The following is an 18,982-nucleotide window of genomic DNA, read 5'->3' on the forward strand; positions in this document are numbered from 1 at the left end:
ACAGGAAGTTAAGAAAGAGGCTTTTAATGAAAATATAGTATGTGGAGGGCAAAGGCCAGGGGCCCTTGTTTAGGAAGGAACATGAGGACCCAAGAGGCTTCCTGCCCCTGTGGACAGCAGAGCCAAGTGCTACAAAAAACGCCTGGAAGGGTGGCCTGGGCCCAAGCTGCCTGCCCTGCAGGGCTCAGGTGGGCTCGGCGCCCCGTCCTAGGTGGGACTGCCAGCAGCCAGCAGCAAGGTACGGGGAGCACCTGTTCCCACACGGTCCTTTTAGTCCATTCCAGCAGTACTCTGAGCAGCCCTGGAGGCTTGGTGAGGGCTCCAGCCTGGCAGAGCAGAGGGTGGGCTGAGGGCAGAGGTCGCTCCAGGAGGTGAGGGTCATAGCCAGGTGCTGCTGCTGTGTGAGTAGCTGTGCTCCTGGCCCGCGCTGAAGCCCCGCAGCAGCTCAGCCTCGCCCCCGAACACCAGGCTCTCCACGTCCACCTCCAGCTCCTCTGCACGGGGAGCAGGCCAGTCAGGGGACCTGGGCCACTCAGCCCACTCGACCCCTCCGCTTGAGGGCACTTACCTTGGTCTGAGTCGGAGCGCTCAGAGGAGAGGCCTGAGGAGTCCAGGCTGTCTGCTCGCAGCCGCTCGCGCTCGCCCGCCCCGGCCAGCCCCCGGAGCTGCTCCAGCTGCTGCCGCAGGCTCTGCTGCTTGCTGCGCAGCTTCTCCTTGAGCCGCCGGGCCCGCTGCTCCTGCTCCTCCAGCTTCTGCAGATCCGAGGGAGCAAGGGGCTGGGGTCAGCTACCTGGGGTCTCGGGCCTCAGCCCAACACCACTTAACGGCGAACCTTGGCCACGTGGTGACTGCTTGCTCCACACGGGCTCACTAGATCTGGGCCCCAGAGGGTCGCTCCCACATCCTACAGGAAGCTAGGCCCTCTTGCCCTTCTGTGCCATGTAAATGGCCCAGGAAGTCTGTCCAGATGGGTGGGGAAGGGAGGGCACCACAATCTCAAAGGCCCTCGGGGCCCAGTCAAGTGATGTGAATGAGTGGAGTGTCTGGTGTCAGGCAACAGGGACTGTGGGGGACTGGGGCACACCAGCGAGTGCATACTAAGGCTCAAGGCAGTGGCCCAGGCCAATTACTGCCACATGGAAACAGGCCCAGTGTTGCCAGATCGCCCAGTTTTTTAAAGAGAAGCAGGGAGATCACATTTTTTCATGTCAAATGTCCTTTTAAGTGCTGCCAACTAATTTAAATTTTTAGAAAACTACAGACCAAACAAAGGCTACCAGTTTGTAACTCCTCAAGACCGTCCCAGGAGTCCTAAGTCTTCAGCATTAGTCCCCTTCTGCTGCCCCCACGCAAGCTCTGCCAGCCCTGAGTTCCAGGGACTGGAGGACCAAGGGTTCTCCCATCAGGGTCCTCAATGGACGGAAGCCTGCATTCAGTCAGCAAGAAGGGGAGAATTGGGTGAGGGGGCATTTGGACTGGGAGTAGATGAATGAATAAGAGCTGCCCAGGCAAAGATAGGGGAGGAAGAAGCATCCAGGCAGAGAGAAAATGGGAAAAGCATGGAGAGTTCAGCTTTTTTGGTGCGGAATGGGGAAAGATGAGACCAGTGGCAAGGCCTGTGTTGTGAAGGGCCTTGAGTATCACAGGAAGAAAGAAACTGAAACTGTCCTTGTCAGGAGCCATGGAAGGTTTTCAGCAGGAGGCAGACCTGGACAGATCTATGTGGTACAAAGAACATTCTAGGGGGCTTCCCTGGTGGCGCAGTGGTTGAGAGTCCGCCTGCCGATGCAGGGGACACGGGTTCGTGCCCCGGTCCGGGAAGATCCCACATGCCGCGGAGCGGCTGGGCCCTTGAGCCATGGCCACTGGGCCTGCACGTCCGGAGCCTGTGCTCCTCAACGGGAGAGGCCACAGCAGTGAGAGGTCCGCGTACCGCAAAAAAAAAAAAAAGAACATTCTAGGGCAAGGTGGGGAGGGCAGCCAGGTGGAGGCAAAACAGGAAGCAGGGAGTCCAGGAGAGGGGTGATGGGGCTTCAAGGAAGGAGCAATCCCTAGGTCCTGCCCACGGGCCAGCCAGCACCCAAGGTCACACATCATCCCTCCAGGAACCAAATCAGCAACTCCATGTGAGAAACTGGAGCCGGCTATCTGGCCAGGGTGTTATTCAGCCACAATGAGGAGAATGCAGGCACCTTTGGGACAGTGCTGACAGTTTCCACACCACGATTTATTTGCTGCATGGCACCTCCATCTGTCTCTGCCACTGCCCCCTGTGCCCACAACAGGGCCTGGCAGAGCAGGTGCTCACTTGTTGAAGAAAAGAATGCAAGTCAGGAGACCTAGGCCTCGGTTCTGAATCTGCCTCTCATCAGCCGGCTCTGCCTCCATTTCTTCCTCTGTCAAAAGGGCCAGGAGAGCAGGAAGAGGCCTCTATTGTTTCCAAGTCCCTTCTAATCCCCACTCTGTGGAGCTGCCTTGTGCTTGAGTCAGCACACCCCACTCCCATCCATCAGGGGGCGCTGAGCTCAGCCCGGGCAGCAGCAAGAGCCCTGGGAGGGTGGCTCACTGGCGTCCTCTTGGTACTTTCCCCCTCCTGGCCTCTGGAGCTGCCTCCCAAAGCAGCGTTGGGACACCCCCCCGCCCCTCACCCAACCGCTGAGAACAGGAGGCCTTCAAGGATGGGGGAGAGGAAGAGCAAGAAACAGCCCTCTCCAGTCCGAGGGACCCTTACACATGACCCCTCACAGAATGCCCCCCATACAGAGGAGGAAATGAAGTCCAGAGAGACTACATAACTCGCTCAGGGTCTCACAGTTGGGATCCAAGTAATAATTGCTGTAATAACAAGTGAACTTTTATTGGAGGAACTTGCTTAAAGCCTCAGAACAATCCTGAGTTATTTTCTGCTTTTCTTCCTACTTAACAAATTTGGAAACTAAAAGCACAGAGAACTGTCCAATGTCAGGCAGTTGGGCTATCACCTCAGACCTCTCTCCCCAGTTCCACCCAGCCCCTCCCTACTACCCCTTTCCAAGCATCCTGGCAAGCTGGCCCTGGGGCGCCAGAGTAGCTTCTTACCTGGATGTGCATCCTGGCCCTGCGCAGAAGGCTCAGTGTGGTGTATCGGGCACAGTCAGCCCCCAGGGGCATCTGCTGCTTCAGCTGCTCCAGGCACCGCTTCAGCTGGGCCCTCCTGTGGGGGAAGGGGTCTAGAGGGCAGTGCCAGCCCAGGCTTGCTGGCCAGATGAGGGACGGCAGGGGAGGGAAGGCCAGAGGGAGGCAGTTCCTGGGGCCTGGTGCTATCAGGGCAGGGTTGGGACTCACCTGCGCTTCTCCAGCTCGTTGTGCACAGACCTGCCAATGCCAGGGAGGATGGGGTGAGGGGGTGTCAGCTACTGCCCACACCTTCAGTCCCAGGGCCTCAAAATTCACTACAGATGTGTATCCCAAACTAGCCCACTGTGGGGACCTTGTGCTGGCCTCAGGCACCTGAGTCCCAGGCAGAGGCAGAGACAGGAGGCCTGCCCAGGTGACTGTGGGGTCCAAAGGAGGCCCCTTAGCAGCAATCAGGAAGGGCTTCCTGAACAGGTGACATGTGAGCTGAGCCCAGCAACACAAGTTGCCCAAAATGGGTAGTGGGGGGAGAGGCATTCAAATTGGGGGGAACAGTGTGCAAAGGGTTGAGAGTAGGAGAGAAAAGGAGAAAGCCTGTGGGGGAAAGCGAGTGGTTTGATATGTGGTGTATTAGGAGTGTGAGTGGAAGCAGGACCCAGAACTATTCACCGTTCCAAACACATCAGGGGTCCTCGAGAAATAGTCCTTGAACGAAGAGTGTGTGTTTGGGGGATGGGGAAACGGCAGGAGGTGTCTGAATGCCTTCAGAGCAGGGTACCTGGCCCAGAAGATGCGAGCAATAAGGAGGAAGGTGGCAGTGGAGGGGTCCGATGAAGGACGGCGTCCATTCCCCCCCCATTCCCCGCTGCCCCAGGCCCTCCTCACCGCCCACTGTCCAGCGCGCCAGGAGCTTGGGGAGACCGCTTCCTCCTCCTGTGGACTGGGCCCGGACTTCGGTGTGGGCACAGGGACGCATAGCCATGCTCTGCCTCTGCGAGAGACAGCCCCCGCCCACGTCAGGCTGGGGCTAGTTCCAGCGGGATCCCCTGGCACGGCACGGTCAGGGAGGGGCTTTTGGCTACAGGGCCATTTCCCCACCCCCTCCAGCCCCACTGCCCGCGGACCCCTAAATTGAGGGCGGGGGTGCCCCAGGACTACTGCCCTAAGGCCATGCATCCAAGTTGGGAGCCAAGTCCAGCCCAGGCCAGTGTCAGCGAGGTCGCCGCCTGGAGTCCGACCAAGGGTTCTTCCTCACCTCTCTCGCGGCGCTCCAGGAACTCCGCCGCCTGCAGCAAGACCTGGATGTTGCTGGCCACGGGTTCCATGTCGGCGACAGCTGGCTGCGGGCGGGCCTAGGATGCTGGCCGGAGCAGCGGCTGCACCACTTTTGTTACAATGTAACTGACACGGTGCAACAAACACAGACGCCCGGCCCGCCCCCGGAACGCCCCGCCCCGGGACAGCCCAGCTCTTGGCCCCGCCCCTGGAGCGCGCCCGGGAACCGCAGCCCACCCTCCGCGAGCCCGCCCGCCCCCTAGGACTCCCGTAGGGCTTCTATGGGCGCCGGATCCAGGCCCGGCCCTTGGGCGAACTCCCGGGCTGGGGGTGGGGGTGGGGTTGTGCTGCGTCTTGCCGCTTCGCTCAGCGACCCAGCGCCGGTTACTTGGCTTTTCTGGGCCTCAGTCTCCAGCCCCGTGCTGGTGGCAAGAGGCCCGCACACTGAGTGTGCTCTGGGGGCCAGTGGTCCCGGGGAGGCCCCTGGCTCCGCCGCTGCACGTGGGCGCCACGGAGGTGGGGCCGGCGGGCACCCTCGCCCATTTGCTCTTTGCCTCTTGAGGCTCGCGGACGTCACCTTGGGGGCGGGGCAGGGGGCCTCTCAGGCACTATTGGCTGCGTGCGGCTCCGCCCTCTCCCGCTGCTGGTCAACACGTTCGGGCGGGAAAAGGAGCAGGTTTCAAATTTGAAAACCCTGGCTATGGGGGCGGGGTTGAGCGGGGAACAGGGCCCAGTGCGCAAGCGCCGGGGGAGGGGGCGCGGACCTGGCTCCTGCGCTCCAGGGTCTGTGCCCTTGCCTGCTTGCCATCTGCCCCTGTAGCCCCCGCTGGGCTCCTCCTCCTCATCTGCAGGGAAGCTATTGTTGCTACGAAAACGTCAGAAGGGTAGCAACTTGAGAACTGGCTTGCTTCAGAGTCCTGGGTTCTGGAGTCAACAGAGTTGAGTTCCTGTCCTGTCACCGCTACTTCTCAGCTGTGTGACTCGGGAAGTGCCCTCCCTCCCGTAAGCTCGGGAAGCCCTGAGACAGCGTCGTTGAAAGATCAGAGACCACGCCTATGCCGTGCATTTCCAAGGCCTGTTGCAACCTCACGCAGGCTTCTTCCTCCCACAGAGCCCCTGGATGCCTTACTCAGTCCATGAGCTCTTCTTTTTTTTTTTTTTCAATATTTATTTGTTTATTTAGCTGCGCCGGGTCTTAGTTGCAGTGTGCGGGATCTCGCTCCCTGACCAGGGATGGAACCCGGGCCCCTTGCATTGGGAGCGTGGAGTCTTAACCAGTGGACCACCAGGGAAGCCCCCATGAGCCCTTCTCTAACGTGACTTTCTAGCCTCCCAAAGAAGATGATGCGGTGATTTCTAGGGGCAGCACCAGTAGGTGTAGCCACACCTTCGGGGACAGTGACAGTCTAAGGGTGGAGACTGGAAGATAAAAGCAGCTGTTACGGGGTGGAGCATTACTGCCAGGCTGGGGCTGAATCTGTGACCTGGAAATGGAGAGGAGGGAGAAGGAGGAACTAGATTCTCTATAAAGAGACAGTCCTGGGTAAACACATGGCACATGGCAGTCAGTCCTCAGTTCCTTGGAAAAAAACCTTTGAGTTTCTCTAAGAGTCAATTCCAGAGAAGTCACTGACATGCCCAGCCAGAACTGCTGCCTGGGACTATCCACCCCTACACCCATCCATTCACTCATGAAATATTTGCTGAGCACTTGCTGGACCTTAGGCACTGTGCTGGGAGCTGGAGAATACAAGCGTGGGCAAAACCAGACAGGGTTCTCGCCTCTGCAGAGCTCTCAGGTGAGGGGCAGAGAGACCGACATAGTAATCACACAGCAGAGATATGCTCTGACAGGTCCTCACAGGAAAAGACACAATGTAAGGGCACGTCCTAAGGAGCATTTGACCTAATCAGGGAGGTCAAAGAAGGTTTTTCTGGGGAGGTGGATGAGTAGGTTTTATCTATGTATAGGAGGAATGTAGAATCCCAGTCACACTAACAGCAGGTGCAAAGTCCCTGAGGCTGAAAGGAATGTATGCAGATGGAAAGAGGCCAATGTGGCCAGCATAGAGAGATCAAAGAGCATGGAGCAGGCTGACACTGGAGAGGCTGGCAGGGCCCAGAACAGGCTGAAGTGTTCCCCAAACCCCCACCTGCAATTAGTTACGTCTGAAGAAAAGAGTCACAAGACTTGTGAATGAATTTCCAATTTCATTTCACTAAAGTCAGCACCCACACAGTGTAGGCACAAACCCACTAGTCAGATATCTGGGACCCAGGTGGCCCAGCCTTGGAGCAGGGGTAGGATTGGGGCAGGGTTGTGGGGGAGTGTCTGAAGGAGGAGAGCTCCCAGCAGAGGGAGGGAGCTCTTATAAAAAGAGTTAGGGCTGCTCCAGCTGGAGGCTGTGGAAGTGAGGCAGGGGCTGCAAGGGGAGCTGAAGTAACCGCATTGAGGAGTTTGGACTTCGTCCTAGGAGGGTAGGATTCGAGCTAGGGAACAACATGGCCTCAGGGCTCCCATGAATTGGGCCAGGGCCACTAGCCAGAGGAGCAGGAAGCAATCCTTCCCAGGGAGCAGGCAGGTGGAGAGGATGGGGCTCCTGCCCCAAGCCCTTGGATGCCCTTCTGGGCCCCTCTGAGAAAATGCTAGTGCTAGTGCCATCTGCACAGGGCTGGGCAGAGGCCTCCAAGGCTCTTGCCCCCTCAGCAGTGACTGGTCTTAGAACCTCTTCCCCAGACCCCCAGGTCCTGCATGGTCCAGCCTGCACACTGCAGCCTGTGGCCTCCCTGCTGTCTCCCCACCCCTTGGCCCTTCCTGCCTACAGTAATTGTGGCTATGCTGCCTGCACTTCAGTGCAGGTTCTGTCAGAAACCAGTATCCTCTGGGCTCCAAGGGACAGTGTCTGCCTCTGTGCCCTGAGTGGGAGAGGAGAAGGAGACCCCTACCCTGCTGTCCTGCCCCAGTAGGACTCCTTGAAGAGGGCAGCTTGCAGGGCCTTGGCACCAGGCTCACCATCCTCTCCCACCCTAAGGACAGGATGCCTGAGGAGATGGCTCTTGCTGTTCCCCTAGAACCCTTTCACTTCCTTCCCCGCAGCTGAGAGTAACAGCAGGAGGGGAGGTGGGAGTTGGGGCAGTATTGGAGCTAGGGCTTGGCTCAGACCCCGGACCCTGCCCAGCCCCCTCCCTATGCTCCCTGTCCCAGCCTCTCCCACTTCACTCATCCTCCCCTCTTCCCAGAGAGTAGCATTCCTTAGTCACTGAGCTAACCAGGTTGTACCCCTGCTGAAAGGCCCACCAGGAGTCCCTCGGCCCTCAGGACAAAGTTCAAGCTGGGCTGTGCCCCTCCTCCTGCCATGTCAGACCACACACCCTGCCCCTGCCCATTTCCCTGCCTCTGCCAGCTTGGCTTAACTGTCACTTCCTCCAGGAAGTTCTCAGGCCTCCAGTTTTCAGAGCACCCTTCTGAAAGCAGCAGTGGCCCTGTGTCCCTCAGGGTCAGCCACCTCTGTCTGACTATAACCACGGTGATAGAGGAAGCCAGTGAGAAGAAAGGGGCCTGGCCAAGCTATAGTGGAGGAGCAGGGGGCTGTGGGCCTTGGTGGGCCTGGGTCTCTATGTGCATAAGAGGCTGGTGTTGTAGCAGTCAACAGGCCCCCAACTTGGAGGCCACAGTTGGAATGCCACGCCCCCCAGGCATGTTGTCAGGAGCTGCACAACACAGTGATTGACAGAGTCAGGGAGGCTAGCTGCTCCCTCTTTAAGTGCAGCGGAATAGGCCATGAGGCCAGGCCTGGCTAGACTACAGTCCCAGTTACCCTGGATGAGGTCACCGGGAAAAGGCCTCTGTAGGACCTGTAGTATGTCCACTTTTTTATTCCTGATATAGGTAGTTTCTCTCTCTCTCCCCCGTCCGTCTTTCTGAGAGTTTATCAATTTTGTTAATTTGTTTGAAGAATCAACTTTGGATTTCTTTTGCTCCTTTGTTTCTTAAGATGGAAATGTACATAATTCACTTTATTCCTTTCTTCTTTTCTGCACATTGCTTTCACTGCATCCCAAAAACTTTGATGTGTTATAGTTTTGTTTTATTTTGTTTTTCATCCACATAGAGATATTTTCAGAATTTTTCTTTGACCTGAGACCTGTGGGTAATCTGAAGTGTTTTCCATAATGTCCAAATATTTGGGAATTTTCTAGATGTCTTTTTTTATTGGTTTGTAATTTAATTCTATGGTGGTTAGAGAATATACTCTTATGATTTTGATCATTTGAAATTTATCAAGGTTTTATTGTCCAGTACATGATCTATCTTGATGAAGGTTCATAGGCATGTAAAAATAACGTGCATCCTCCGGTTGTTATGTGTAGTGTTCTCAAAGCGTCAAATTAAGTTGGTTGGACTTCCCTGGTGGCACAGTGGTTAAGAATCCACCTGCCAGTGCAGGGGACACGGGTCCGATTCCTGGTCTGGGAAGATCCCACCTGCCGCAGAGCAACTAAGCCCATGCACCACAACTACTGAAGCCTGCGCGCCCTAAAGCCTGCGCCCCACAACTACTGAGCCCGTGTGCTGCAACTACTGAAGGCCGTGCGCCCTAGAGCCCATGCTCCGCAGCAAAAGAAGCCACCGCAATGAGAAGCCCGCGCCCCGCAATGAAGCGTAGCCCCCGCTCGCCACAACTAGAGAAAGACCACGCGCAGCAACAAAGACCCAGCAAAACCAAAAAATTTAATTTAATTAAAAAAAATTAAGTTGGTTCATTGTGTTGCAAAAAAGAAAAAAAGTTTATATCCTTACTGATTTTATTTTGTCTACTAGTTCTATCAAGTACTGAGAGAGAAGGTTTTTCGTTTGTTTTGCGGTACGCGCGGGGCTCTCACTGTTGTGGCCTCTCCCGTTGCGGAGCACAGGCTCCGGACGCTCAGGTTCAGCGGCCATGGCTCACGGGCCCAGCCGCTCCACGGCATGTGGGATCTTCCCGGACCGGGGCACGAACCCGCGTCCCCTGCATCGGCAGGCGGACTCTCAACCACTGCGCCATCAGGGAAGCCCAAGAGATAAGTTTTAAAAATCTCCAAATTTAATTGTGGATTGTCTATTTATCTCTCTAGCTCTGTCACATTTTACTTTATATGTTGTGAAACTCTAGGTGCATATGCATTTATGATTGTTATATCTTCTTGTTGACCTAATTATTTTTGTATTCTGAAAAATCCCTCTTTATCTTTGGCAATCTTCTTTTCTTTAATACTATTTTGATATTAATATAGTCACAACAGCTTTTTTTTTTTTTAATTTTTTTTTTTATTTATTTTTGGCCGTGTTGGGTCTTCGTTTCTGTGCGTGGGCTTTCTCTAGTTGTAGCGAGCGGGGGCCCCTCTTCATCGCGGTGCGCAGGCCTCTCACTGTCGCGGCCTCCCTTGATGCGGAGCACAGGCTCCAGACGCGCAGGCTCAGTAGTTGTGGCTCATGGACCTAGCTGCTCCGCGGCATGTGGGATCTTCCCAGACCAGGGCTCGAACCTGTGTCCCCTGCATTGGCAGGCAGATTCTCAACCACTGCGCCACCAGGGAAGCCCCACAACAGCTTTTGATTAGTGTTCTCATAGTGTGTTTTTTCCCATCTTTTTACCCTTAACCTAACAGTGTCAGTATTTAATATGTTTATCTTGCAAATAGCATATGATTGGGGAGTTCACCCCCTGTGGTCTGATAATCTCTGCCTTTGAATTGTGTTTAATAAAATTATTTTGACATAGTTGATTTTAGGTCTATCATTTTGATTTTTATTTTGTATTTGTCCCATCTGTCCTTTTCCCCTTTTCCTTCCTTTTCTGACTGCTTTTGGATTATTTGTCTTTATCAGACTTCCATTGTGTATCTACGATTGGCTTCTTATCATTACCTCTTTCAAGTGGTCTTTCAAGTGTTCACTTTAACAACTATAATAATATATATCTGGGCTTCCCTGGTGGCACAGTGGTTGAGAGTCCGTCTGCCGATGCAGTGGACATGGGTTCGTGCCCGGGTCCGGGAAGATCCCACATGCCGCGGAGCAGCTGGGCCCGTGAGCCATGGCCGCTGAGCCTGCGCGTCCGGAGCCTGTGCTCCACAACGGGAGAGGCCACAACAGTGAGAGAGGCCCGCATACCGCAAAAATATATATATATATATATATATATCTTGGGACTTCCCTGGTGGTCCAGTGGGTAAGAGTCCGTGCTCCCAATGCAGGGGACCCGGGTTCGATCCCTGGTCAGGAAACTAGATTCCACATGCATGCCACAACTAAAGATCCTGCACGCCACAGTGAAGATCCCGAGTGCTGCAACTAAGACATGGCACAGCCAAAATAAATTAATTTTTTAAAAAAGAACTATAATAATATATGTCTTTAAATTATCACAGTCTACCTTGAATTAATATTATACAATTTTAAACATAATGTAAGAAACATACCATTATGCTCCCTTTTACTCTCTACCACCATTTTTACTACTGTTGTTATATATTTTATTTCTATATGTGTTAAAATTCCTAAAACATTGCTATAATCCTGCTTTAAACAGTCAATTGACTTTTTAAAAATTAAGAATAAGCAATCTTTTATATTTCATTACACTTTACCATTTCCAGCATTCTTCATTCTGTCCTGTAGAGCTGGGTTTAACCTGGTACCATTTTCCTTCAACCAAAGGAACTGCCTTTGGCGTTTCTTATAGTGTGGGACTTTTAACAACACATTCTACCAGCTTTTGTTGACTGAAAATGTATTATTTCATCTTCATTTTGGAAGCATATTTACACTACATATAAGATTCTAGGTTGACTGCCTTTCAGCACTTTAGTTATGTCACTCATTTGCCTTCTGACTAGTATTTCTTTTCCAAGTCAGCTGGAATTCTTATCGCTCTCCCCCCACATATGTAATGTGTCTTTTTCCTCTATTTCTTTTTTTTTTTTTGCAGATTCAAAGAGTATATTTTTATTTTACCATGTAAATAATTTTGGAAATATGACAGTACATTAAATATAAGCTTTTTTTTTTTTTTTTTTTTTTTTGCGGTACGCGGGCCTCTCACTATTGTGGCCTCTCTCATTGTGGAGCACAGGCTCCGGACACGCAGGCTCAGCACCTATGGCTCACGGGCCTAGCCGCTCCGAGGCATGTGAGATCTTCCCGGACTGGGGCACGAACCCGTGTCCCTTGCATCGGCAGGCGGACTCTCAACCACTGCGCCACCAGGAAAGTCCAATATAAGCAATTTAAATACTGCCATCTTAGACGTGAGAGAGGCAGTAGAGAGCGGCAGTATCACGGATATTTTTTACTACAGAGAAATAGTTTACCACAGCCCTCAAGAAGGTACATGGGGGCTTCCCTGGTGGCGCAGTTGTTGAAAGTCCGCCTGCCGATGCAGGGGACATGGGTTCGTGCCCCGGTCCGGGAGGATCCCACATGCCGCGGGGCGGCTGAGCCCGTGAGCCATGGCCACTGAGCCTGTGTCTCCGGAGCCTGTACTCCGCAACGGGAGAGGCCACAGCAGTGAGAGGACCGCGTACCGCAAAAAAAAAAAATGAAGGTACATGAGGAAAGAAGTTGGAAAAAAATATCATTCCTGCAGCTCTGAGAATCCTTGGGTGGGACCTGTGGAGGCAGGAGGTGCCTGTGGAGATGGACAGCAGACTGCAGAGGTGCACCATGGCCTGTTGCCGCCATCTTTCTTTGATCTTATATCCACATTGCCACCATCTCATACTATGATATTTGAGAACATCCCAAGATAAGAAGTGATAACCATTTAATATGTTCTTAAATGCTTTAGCTTCTTTCAGCTTCTCTAAGAGTTTCTGCTTGGTGCTTCTGTTACCTCCAGAGTTGAATGCCACTCCAAACTCACTGTCACATCCTCATCTGCATACTAGGGCCTCTTGTGGGTCATGTGCTGTCAGGGACCAGCGAGTCTGTAAAGATCTATTTTGTTTTAATATTTTCTCTTTATCTTTGATTTTCAGCTGTTGGATATGATACACCTGCGTGTGGTTTTCTTTGTGTTTGTCTTGCTTGGTGTGTTTTGAGCTTCTGGAACGTTTTTCAATCTTTATTTCGTCAAATATTATTTCCTCCCCTATTCTGTCTCTCATCTCTTTGACCTCAATTTCATGTATGTTTCCCCGTTTCATAGTATATCAAGGGTAATTGATGCTGTTAATGTATTTATGTGTTTTTTTACTCTCTGCTTCAATGTGGATAAGTTCTATTTACTTGTCTTCAAGTTTGCTCATTCTTTCTTCTGTAACATCCAATTTGGTGTTTAGCCCATCCATTGTGGTTTTTATTTCAGCTATCATATTTTTCAGATCTAGAATTTCCACTTAGTCATTTTCTGAAACTTTTCTCTCCATATCCCAGAATATCTCATTATCCCACGTGTTAATTTCCTAGGGCTTCCATAACAAAGTATTATAACTGAGTGGCTTACAAAAATAGCAATTTGTTCTCTCACAGTTCTGGAGAAGTCCAAACTCCAGGTGCCAGCAGGGTTGGTTCCCTCCTGAGGGAGCATCTGTCTCAGGCCTCTCTCCTCACCTCTGGGGCCGCCAGCAATTCTTGGTTTTCCTTGGCTTGCAGATGCATCACTTCAGTCTCTGCCTCCATCTTCACAAGGCATTCTCCCCTGTGTCTCTCTGTGTCCAAACTTCCCTCTTCTTTTTTTTTTTTTTAAATATTTATTTATTTATTTATTTTGGCTGCACTGGGTCTTAGTTGCAGCACATGGGATCTTTAGTTGCGGCATGTGGGCTTCTTAGTGCGGCAATGCTGACTTCTTAGTTTCAGCATGCAAACTCAGTTGCGGCATGCATGCAGGATCAAGTTCCCCGAGCAGGGATCAAACCCAGGCCCCCTGCAGTGGGAGCGTGAACTCTTACCCACTGGACCACCAGGGAAGTCCCAAACTTCCCTCTTCTTATAAGGACACCAGTCACTGGATTAGGGCCCAAGCTGACCTCATTTTATAACCATATCTGTAAGGACCCTATTTCCAAATTAGGTCACATTCAAAGGTTCTGGGTGAACATGAATTTTTGAGGGACACTATTCAACTCATTATTCCCCCTTCTCTAACCCAATTATTGTTCTTTTCCCATTAAGTATTTTATATATTTATAATAGTTGTTGTATGTCCTTGTCTGCTAATATCAATAACTTGGCTTTTTTTTTTTTTTATGTGGAGGGGACTTCTATTGACTCTGTTTTCTCTTTAAAATTAAAGCACATTTTCTTGCTTCTTCTCATGTCTTATAATTTTTTACTGATTCTAGAATATAAAAGTGAGGGAAAATGTAATGGAGTATAACCATATTGAGGTATATATTGTTTTGCTTTGTTTTGGTTATTTTCTTAGGAGTGCAAGTCCTTACCTATCTGGCAGTCAGAGGGAGAGGCCCATCATTCAGATTCCTCTTGAGCTGAGCTTTGTGAGAAGTTTAGCAAACTGTACAGTTAGAAGGAACACACTTCACACAAGACCACCATCACTTCTGACCCCAACTGCAAGTTCAGGGGTTTCTCAAAACCACTGTTGGGGATGACAGTTTTCTGGGACTCACAGAACCCACTCAAAGCTATTATACTCACTATAAACACTGTATTATACAGTTTCTTACAGGGAAGGGATACAGATTAAGATTAGCCAAGGGAAGAAGCTCATGAGTCTGGGGAAGTATGAAATGTGGGACTTGGGACTTCCCTGGTGGCGCAGTGGTTAAGAATCCGCCTGCCAATGCAGGGGGCACGGGTTCGAGCCCTGGTCCAGGAAGATCTCACATGCCGTGGAGCAACTAAGCCAGTGCACCACAACTACTGAGCCTGCGCTCTAGAGCCCATAAGCCACAACTACTGAGCCCATGTGCCACAACTACTGAAGCCTGTGCACCTAGAGCCCATGCTCTGCAACAAGAGAAGCCACCGCAATGAGAAACCTGTGCACCACAATGAAGAGTAGCCCCCACTGTCCATAACTAGAGAGAGCCCGCACGCAGCGATGATGACCCAATGCAACCAAAACATAAATAAATAAAAATTAACTTAAGTTAAAAATAAAAAAAAAAGAAATGTGGGACTTCTGCTCCTGCTTTCTGTGTAGTCAGGACATATTACTTTCCCAGTATCAACATGTGACAATATACACAGACTACTGTGAACTAGGGAGGCTATTCTGAGCCTCAGTATTCAGTTTTAGGGGCTCCATTACTTAGGCGCGATTGATTGATTGGTTAATCTCAGTCTCCAGATCAACTGATACCATGTAACCCTAAATCACCTGTGTGGTCTTTCTGGTGTGACCTGTCCCCACCCTAAGGTGTAGTCAGCACCCACCCTAAATTATGCCTTGTTCTCTGGCTAGCCCAAGGCCCCCAGAGAATAAGGCATAATTTAGGAGAAACAAAGATATCACCCAGAACCTGAGGGCAAAATCCAGACCTCTTCTGGGGCAAAGTTAAATTCTTTAGGACACAGGCCACCCCTTGCTTTTGGCCAAGACTCTTACAGCAAAATGATCCTATTGCCTAAGAGTTGGGGGGCCAGTGTTGGTATAGGAATAGACTTAAGGAAACAACTATCTGTCCTATAAAGCCAGTACATACATTTTCATATTTTTGTACTAATTCAATTATTAATTTCCCCCTTGTATCTTATGATAAACGTGTGCAGAACTATTTAGCATAGAAATTAGCTGATGATTAGGTAAATCCAGTCCTTCCTCAGGCCAGTCATTTTCCACCTGTTTTACTTCCTTAGGGGGCTTTAACTCAATTTCCCAATACATTTGACTATGAATATCAGTATCATAACAAGGCCAGTGTTATACCCTATCCTCAGTGTGGCAGCAGACGTGACCTGAAAAGCTCTGGCACATGACCAGAGTCCCACTCGGCCATTAACAATTAGTCCAGTTATAGAAATGTCTCCCAGAGTGATGGATGTCATTCAGGTTTGCAGACTTCCATTCAATTATTTTAGGCTCCAAACGCAGGAGTGGTCTCAGCAACATGTCATCATCCTTTCAGGCATTCTGGTGTAATCAAGCTAAGAGACAATAACGTCTCACTCTGAGCCTCTCCCAAGGCACCAGTGTAATATTGGATTTCTCTCATTGCAAAAACCATTAAACTTTATGCTCAGCTACCATTCCTCCTCCTCCTCTCCATTCATACCCTAACTTTCCCACTTTGGGAGAGGACGTTAGGGGTGGCCACTGTGCTGGTCCAGATTGTCAGCAGCAATACAAGTCTATGGGACTTCCCTGGTGGCACAGTGGTTGGGAGTCTGCCTGCCAATGCAGGGGACAAGGGTTCGAACCCTGGTCTGTGAGGACCCCACATGCCGTGGAGCAACTAAGCCTGTGTGCCACAACTACTGAGCCTGCGTTCTGGAGCCCGTGAGCCACAACTGCTGAGCCCGCATGCCACAACTACTGAGCCTGCGCACTGCAACTACTGGGGCCCACGCACCTGGAGCCCGTGCTCTGCAGCAAGGGAAGCCATTGCAATGAGAAGCCCGCACACCGTAACGAATAGTGGCCCCCACTCGCTGCAATTGGAGAAAGCCCGCACACAGCAGCGAAGACTCAATGCAGCCAAAAATAAATAAATTAATTAATTAAAAAAAAAATACAAGTCTAGTCTAGCACTTGCCCTCCCACAGGCCACTCTCACTCCTGTGGGGTAGGGTTAAAAGGGTACAGAACTGGTGGGCCATCCCAATTACTAAGCAATATAGCTGCATTCACTCTCAGTGCCAATTTTGCCAGATGGGGTGAAGGCACAACCCACACCATCAGATCCTTAGGAATCTGACATAAAGGTTTAAAGGTATAGTGACAGTTTCTTAGGGATCATATCTGCTTCCAGCACCTGCAGTTGCAGCCCTTGCCCCGGGACCACTGCATCAGGTAGGACAAAAGAGGTTGAGGTGATGTGAGGAAAAAAGAAAAAAAGTATAGTTATACCAGTTATACCACCCTTCCCACCTCCTCTTCCCCAAGTACCACTCCCCCAAAAGCAGAGGATCTATCTAGTGGGGACTATCCCTTGCCCCCCCCCCATGCTGACTGTGAGTGCACACTCATAATGGTGTATAAACCAGCCCTTCATGCCTTTATTTCTCCGCGTTTTAGACAAAAAAAAAAAGTTTCACATTGCTAATTAGAGAAATGGAAATCAAAACTACAGTGAGGTATCACCTCACACCAGTCAGAATGTCCATCTCAAAAAGTCCACAAATAATAAATGTTGGAGAGGGTGTGGAAAAAAGAGAGCCCTCCTACACTGTTGGTGGGAATATAAATTGATACAGCCACTATGGAGAACAGTATAGAGGCCTTAAAAACTAAAAATAGAGTTATCATATGATCCAGCAATCCCACTCCTGGGCATACACCCAGAGAAAACTCTAATTCGAAAAGATACACACACCCCAATGTTCATAGTAGCATTATGTACAATAGCCAAGACATGGAAGCAACCTAACTGCCCACTGACAGATGAATGGATAAAGAAGATGTGGTACATATATACAGTGGAATATAGCCATAAAAAGAATGAAATATCGCCATTTGCAGCAACATGGTTAGACCTAGAGATTATCATACTAAGTGAAGTAAGCCAGAGGAAGACAAATACCATATGATATCACTTACATGTGGAATCTAAAACAGTGGTACAAATGAACATATTTATGAAACACAAACAGACTCACAGACATAGAAAACAAGTTTATGGTTACCAAAGAAGAAAGGGGGTGGAGAGGGATAAATTAAGAGTTTGGGATTAACAGATACATACTACTTTATATAAAATAGGTAAACAACAAGGTCCTACTGTATAGCACAGGGAATTGTATGCAATATCTTGTAATAACCTCTAATGGAAAATAACCTGAAAAGGAATATATATATATATATATATTCCTTTTCAGATTATTTTAGTTTTATATATGTATATATAAATGAATCACTTTTCTGTGCACCTGAAACTAACACAACATTGTAAATCAACTATACTTCAATTTAAAAAAGTTTGAATTGTCTGTTCACTTCTCCATAAAACTTACTCTGAGGATGACATCTCTGTCCACCCACTTCATGAACCCAGGCGGCCACCTCAAGTGAGCACCTCAGGAAACCTACTTGTTAATTCAAATCATCTTCCAAACCTGGAAGGGGTTCTTCTGATGGGCATCACATACTATTTTAATGCACCCCTCAAATTCCCATAATGGTTTCCACAGGGCTGTGCCCCATATGGTCATCCTGTTAATAGGTCAGTTTTGCATTGCCCTCTGCCTGACCATATGGTCAGGCCATTGGCCCCTGTCTGTGAGTCAGTAAAAACCCAAATATAAGGGCTTTTTACTATTATCCAATTCTTCCATCACTGCTAGGGAAAAAGCAATCTGGCTCCCTGAGTTGATTTGCTTTGATTTTCTTCTATCAAAGAAAGTCAAATTTTCTACCAAAGATTTTCTTCTATCTTCCTTCCAAACAGGAAGCTGTCCACTCACCATGGAACTACCATCCACAAACCAAGCAGCTCTTTGGTGGTCAGTGGAGGGCTGTTCATAGGGCACTGGCCAAGTAGCCCTGTGACCATAGGATCCAGCAGTTCCTCAGGTGGTTCCAGAGTCAGCACTGGAGGAAAAGAGTGAGTACACCCTTCCCTTCTCTGGTAGCACGTTCCTGTACCATTTCTATTGTATGATGCGACCCTCCTGGGCATTGCCCTCCCCATTAGAGCATCTCTCCAACATCACCCAAGGAATTGTGGGTGTTTCAGGTTTCAAGGTTATTTTATGTCCCTCAGTCACAGGGGAAATCTCAGAGTCCAAAAGCAAGCTAGTTAGTACTGATTTTCTCTCAAATGCAAATATTCTGGTCCCAAATCCCAGAAGTTGCCACTAGGTGGCACTCACAGGCTTTTGCTGTAAACTCCAGTCTGCACTCCACACCGGGCTTTGGTACAGCAAATTAACAACCTGTTGGGCTCTGGCAATCTCACTGGTTCCCACTTAGCGTGTTCAATCAATACTGGAGGAAGGGTAGATTTCCATGCCTTCTGATTTACAACGCTGGTAGGGGAAGCTTTCCGCAGTCAGACACAATATCCATCCCCATAATACATTCAGGTAAAGAAGATGCAACCACTTCACATAGTCTGTTCACACCTTCAATTTTCATCCAAACTTTCACCTTTATCCCATCAACCACTGCATTCCTATATCCTCACAATCTAGCTATAGCACTGTTAGGACTTCACATACAGATTTTGGAATCACAGTGCATGGGGGTGGGTCCCATAACAAGGAGTCCCAGAAAAGTCTCTTCAGCATCCTCTGACAATTTTACTCACTCAAGTTCATATGGCTTTGGGCCTCCAGCAGGGGTCAGTCTTTATCTTGATTAAACTGCAGGACCATTGCCCCAGGTAATTGGAGGTCTCTAGCCATCTTTGCCTTCCAGCTTTTAAAATTCCTCCATACGAGGGTAAATAAAGCAGACTTATTTACGGCCCTTCATTATTGGAGCTC

General features: G+C 49.9%; 1 protein-coding gene across 1 annotated transcript; it reads right to left on the reverse strand.

Moving 5' to 3' along the window:
- Positions 1-175: 175 nt before the first annotated feature.
- MXD3 (MAX dimerization protein 3) lies at positions 176-4,504 on the reverse strand. The gene is made up of 6 exons (XM_030846938.2): positions 4,370-4,504; positions 4,000-4,105; positions 3,325-3,354; positions 3,079-3,193; positions 569-752; positions 176-494 (listed from the first exon to the last, which is right to left on the reverse strand). Exons 1-6 carry the CDS (start codon positions 4,437-4,439, stop codon positions 379-381), a joined length of 621 nt encoding a protein of 206 aa, XP_030702798.1. The 5' UTR covers positions 4,440-4,504; the 3' UTR covers positions 176-378.
- Positions 4,505-18,982: the final 14,478 nt, after the last annotated feature.

The sequence above is a fragment of the Globicephala melas genome, chromosome 3 (assembly GCF_963455315.2).
Source record: "Globicephala melas chromosome 3, mGloMel1.2, whole genome shotgun sequence".
Lineage (NCBI taxonomy): Eukaryota > Metazoa > Chordata > Mammalia > Artiodactyla > Delphinidae > Globicephala > Globicephala melas.

Bases quoted from the DNA above. Each gene is read 5' to 3' on its own strand.
- MXD3 (XM_030846938.2), bottom strand. From the start codon at position 4,439: ATGGAACCCGTGGCCAGCAACATCCAGGTCTTGCTGCAGGCGGCGGAG. The intron at 3,355-3,999 runs GTGAGGAGGGCC...TGGCATTGGCAG, and splicing joins GGCGCGCTGGACAGTGGGCG to GTCTGTGCACAACGAGCTGG. The intron at 495-568 runs GTAAGTGCCCTC...CTCCCCGTGCAG, and splicing joins GCGCTCCGACTCAGACCAAG to AGGAGCTGGAGGTGGACGTG.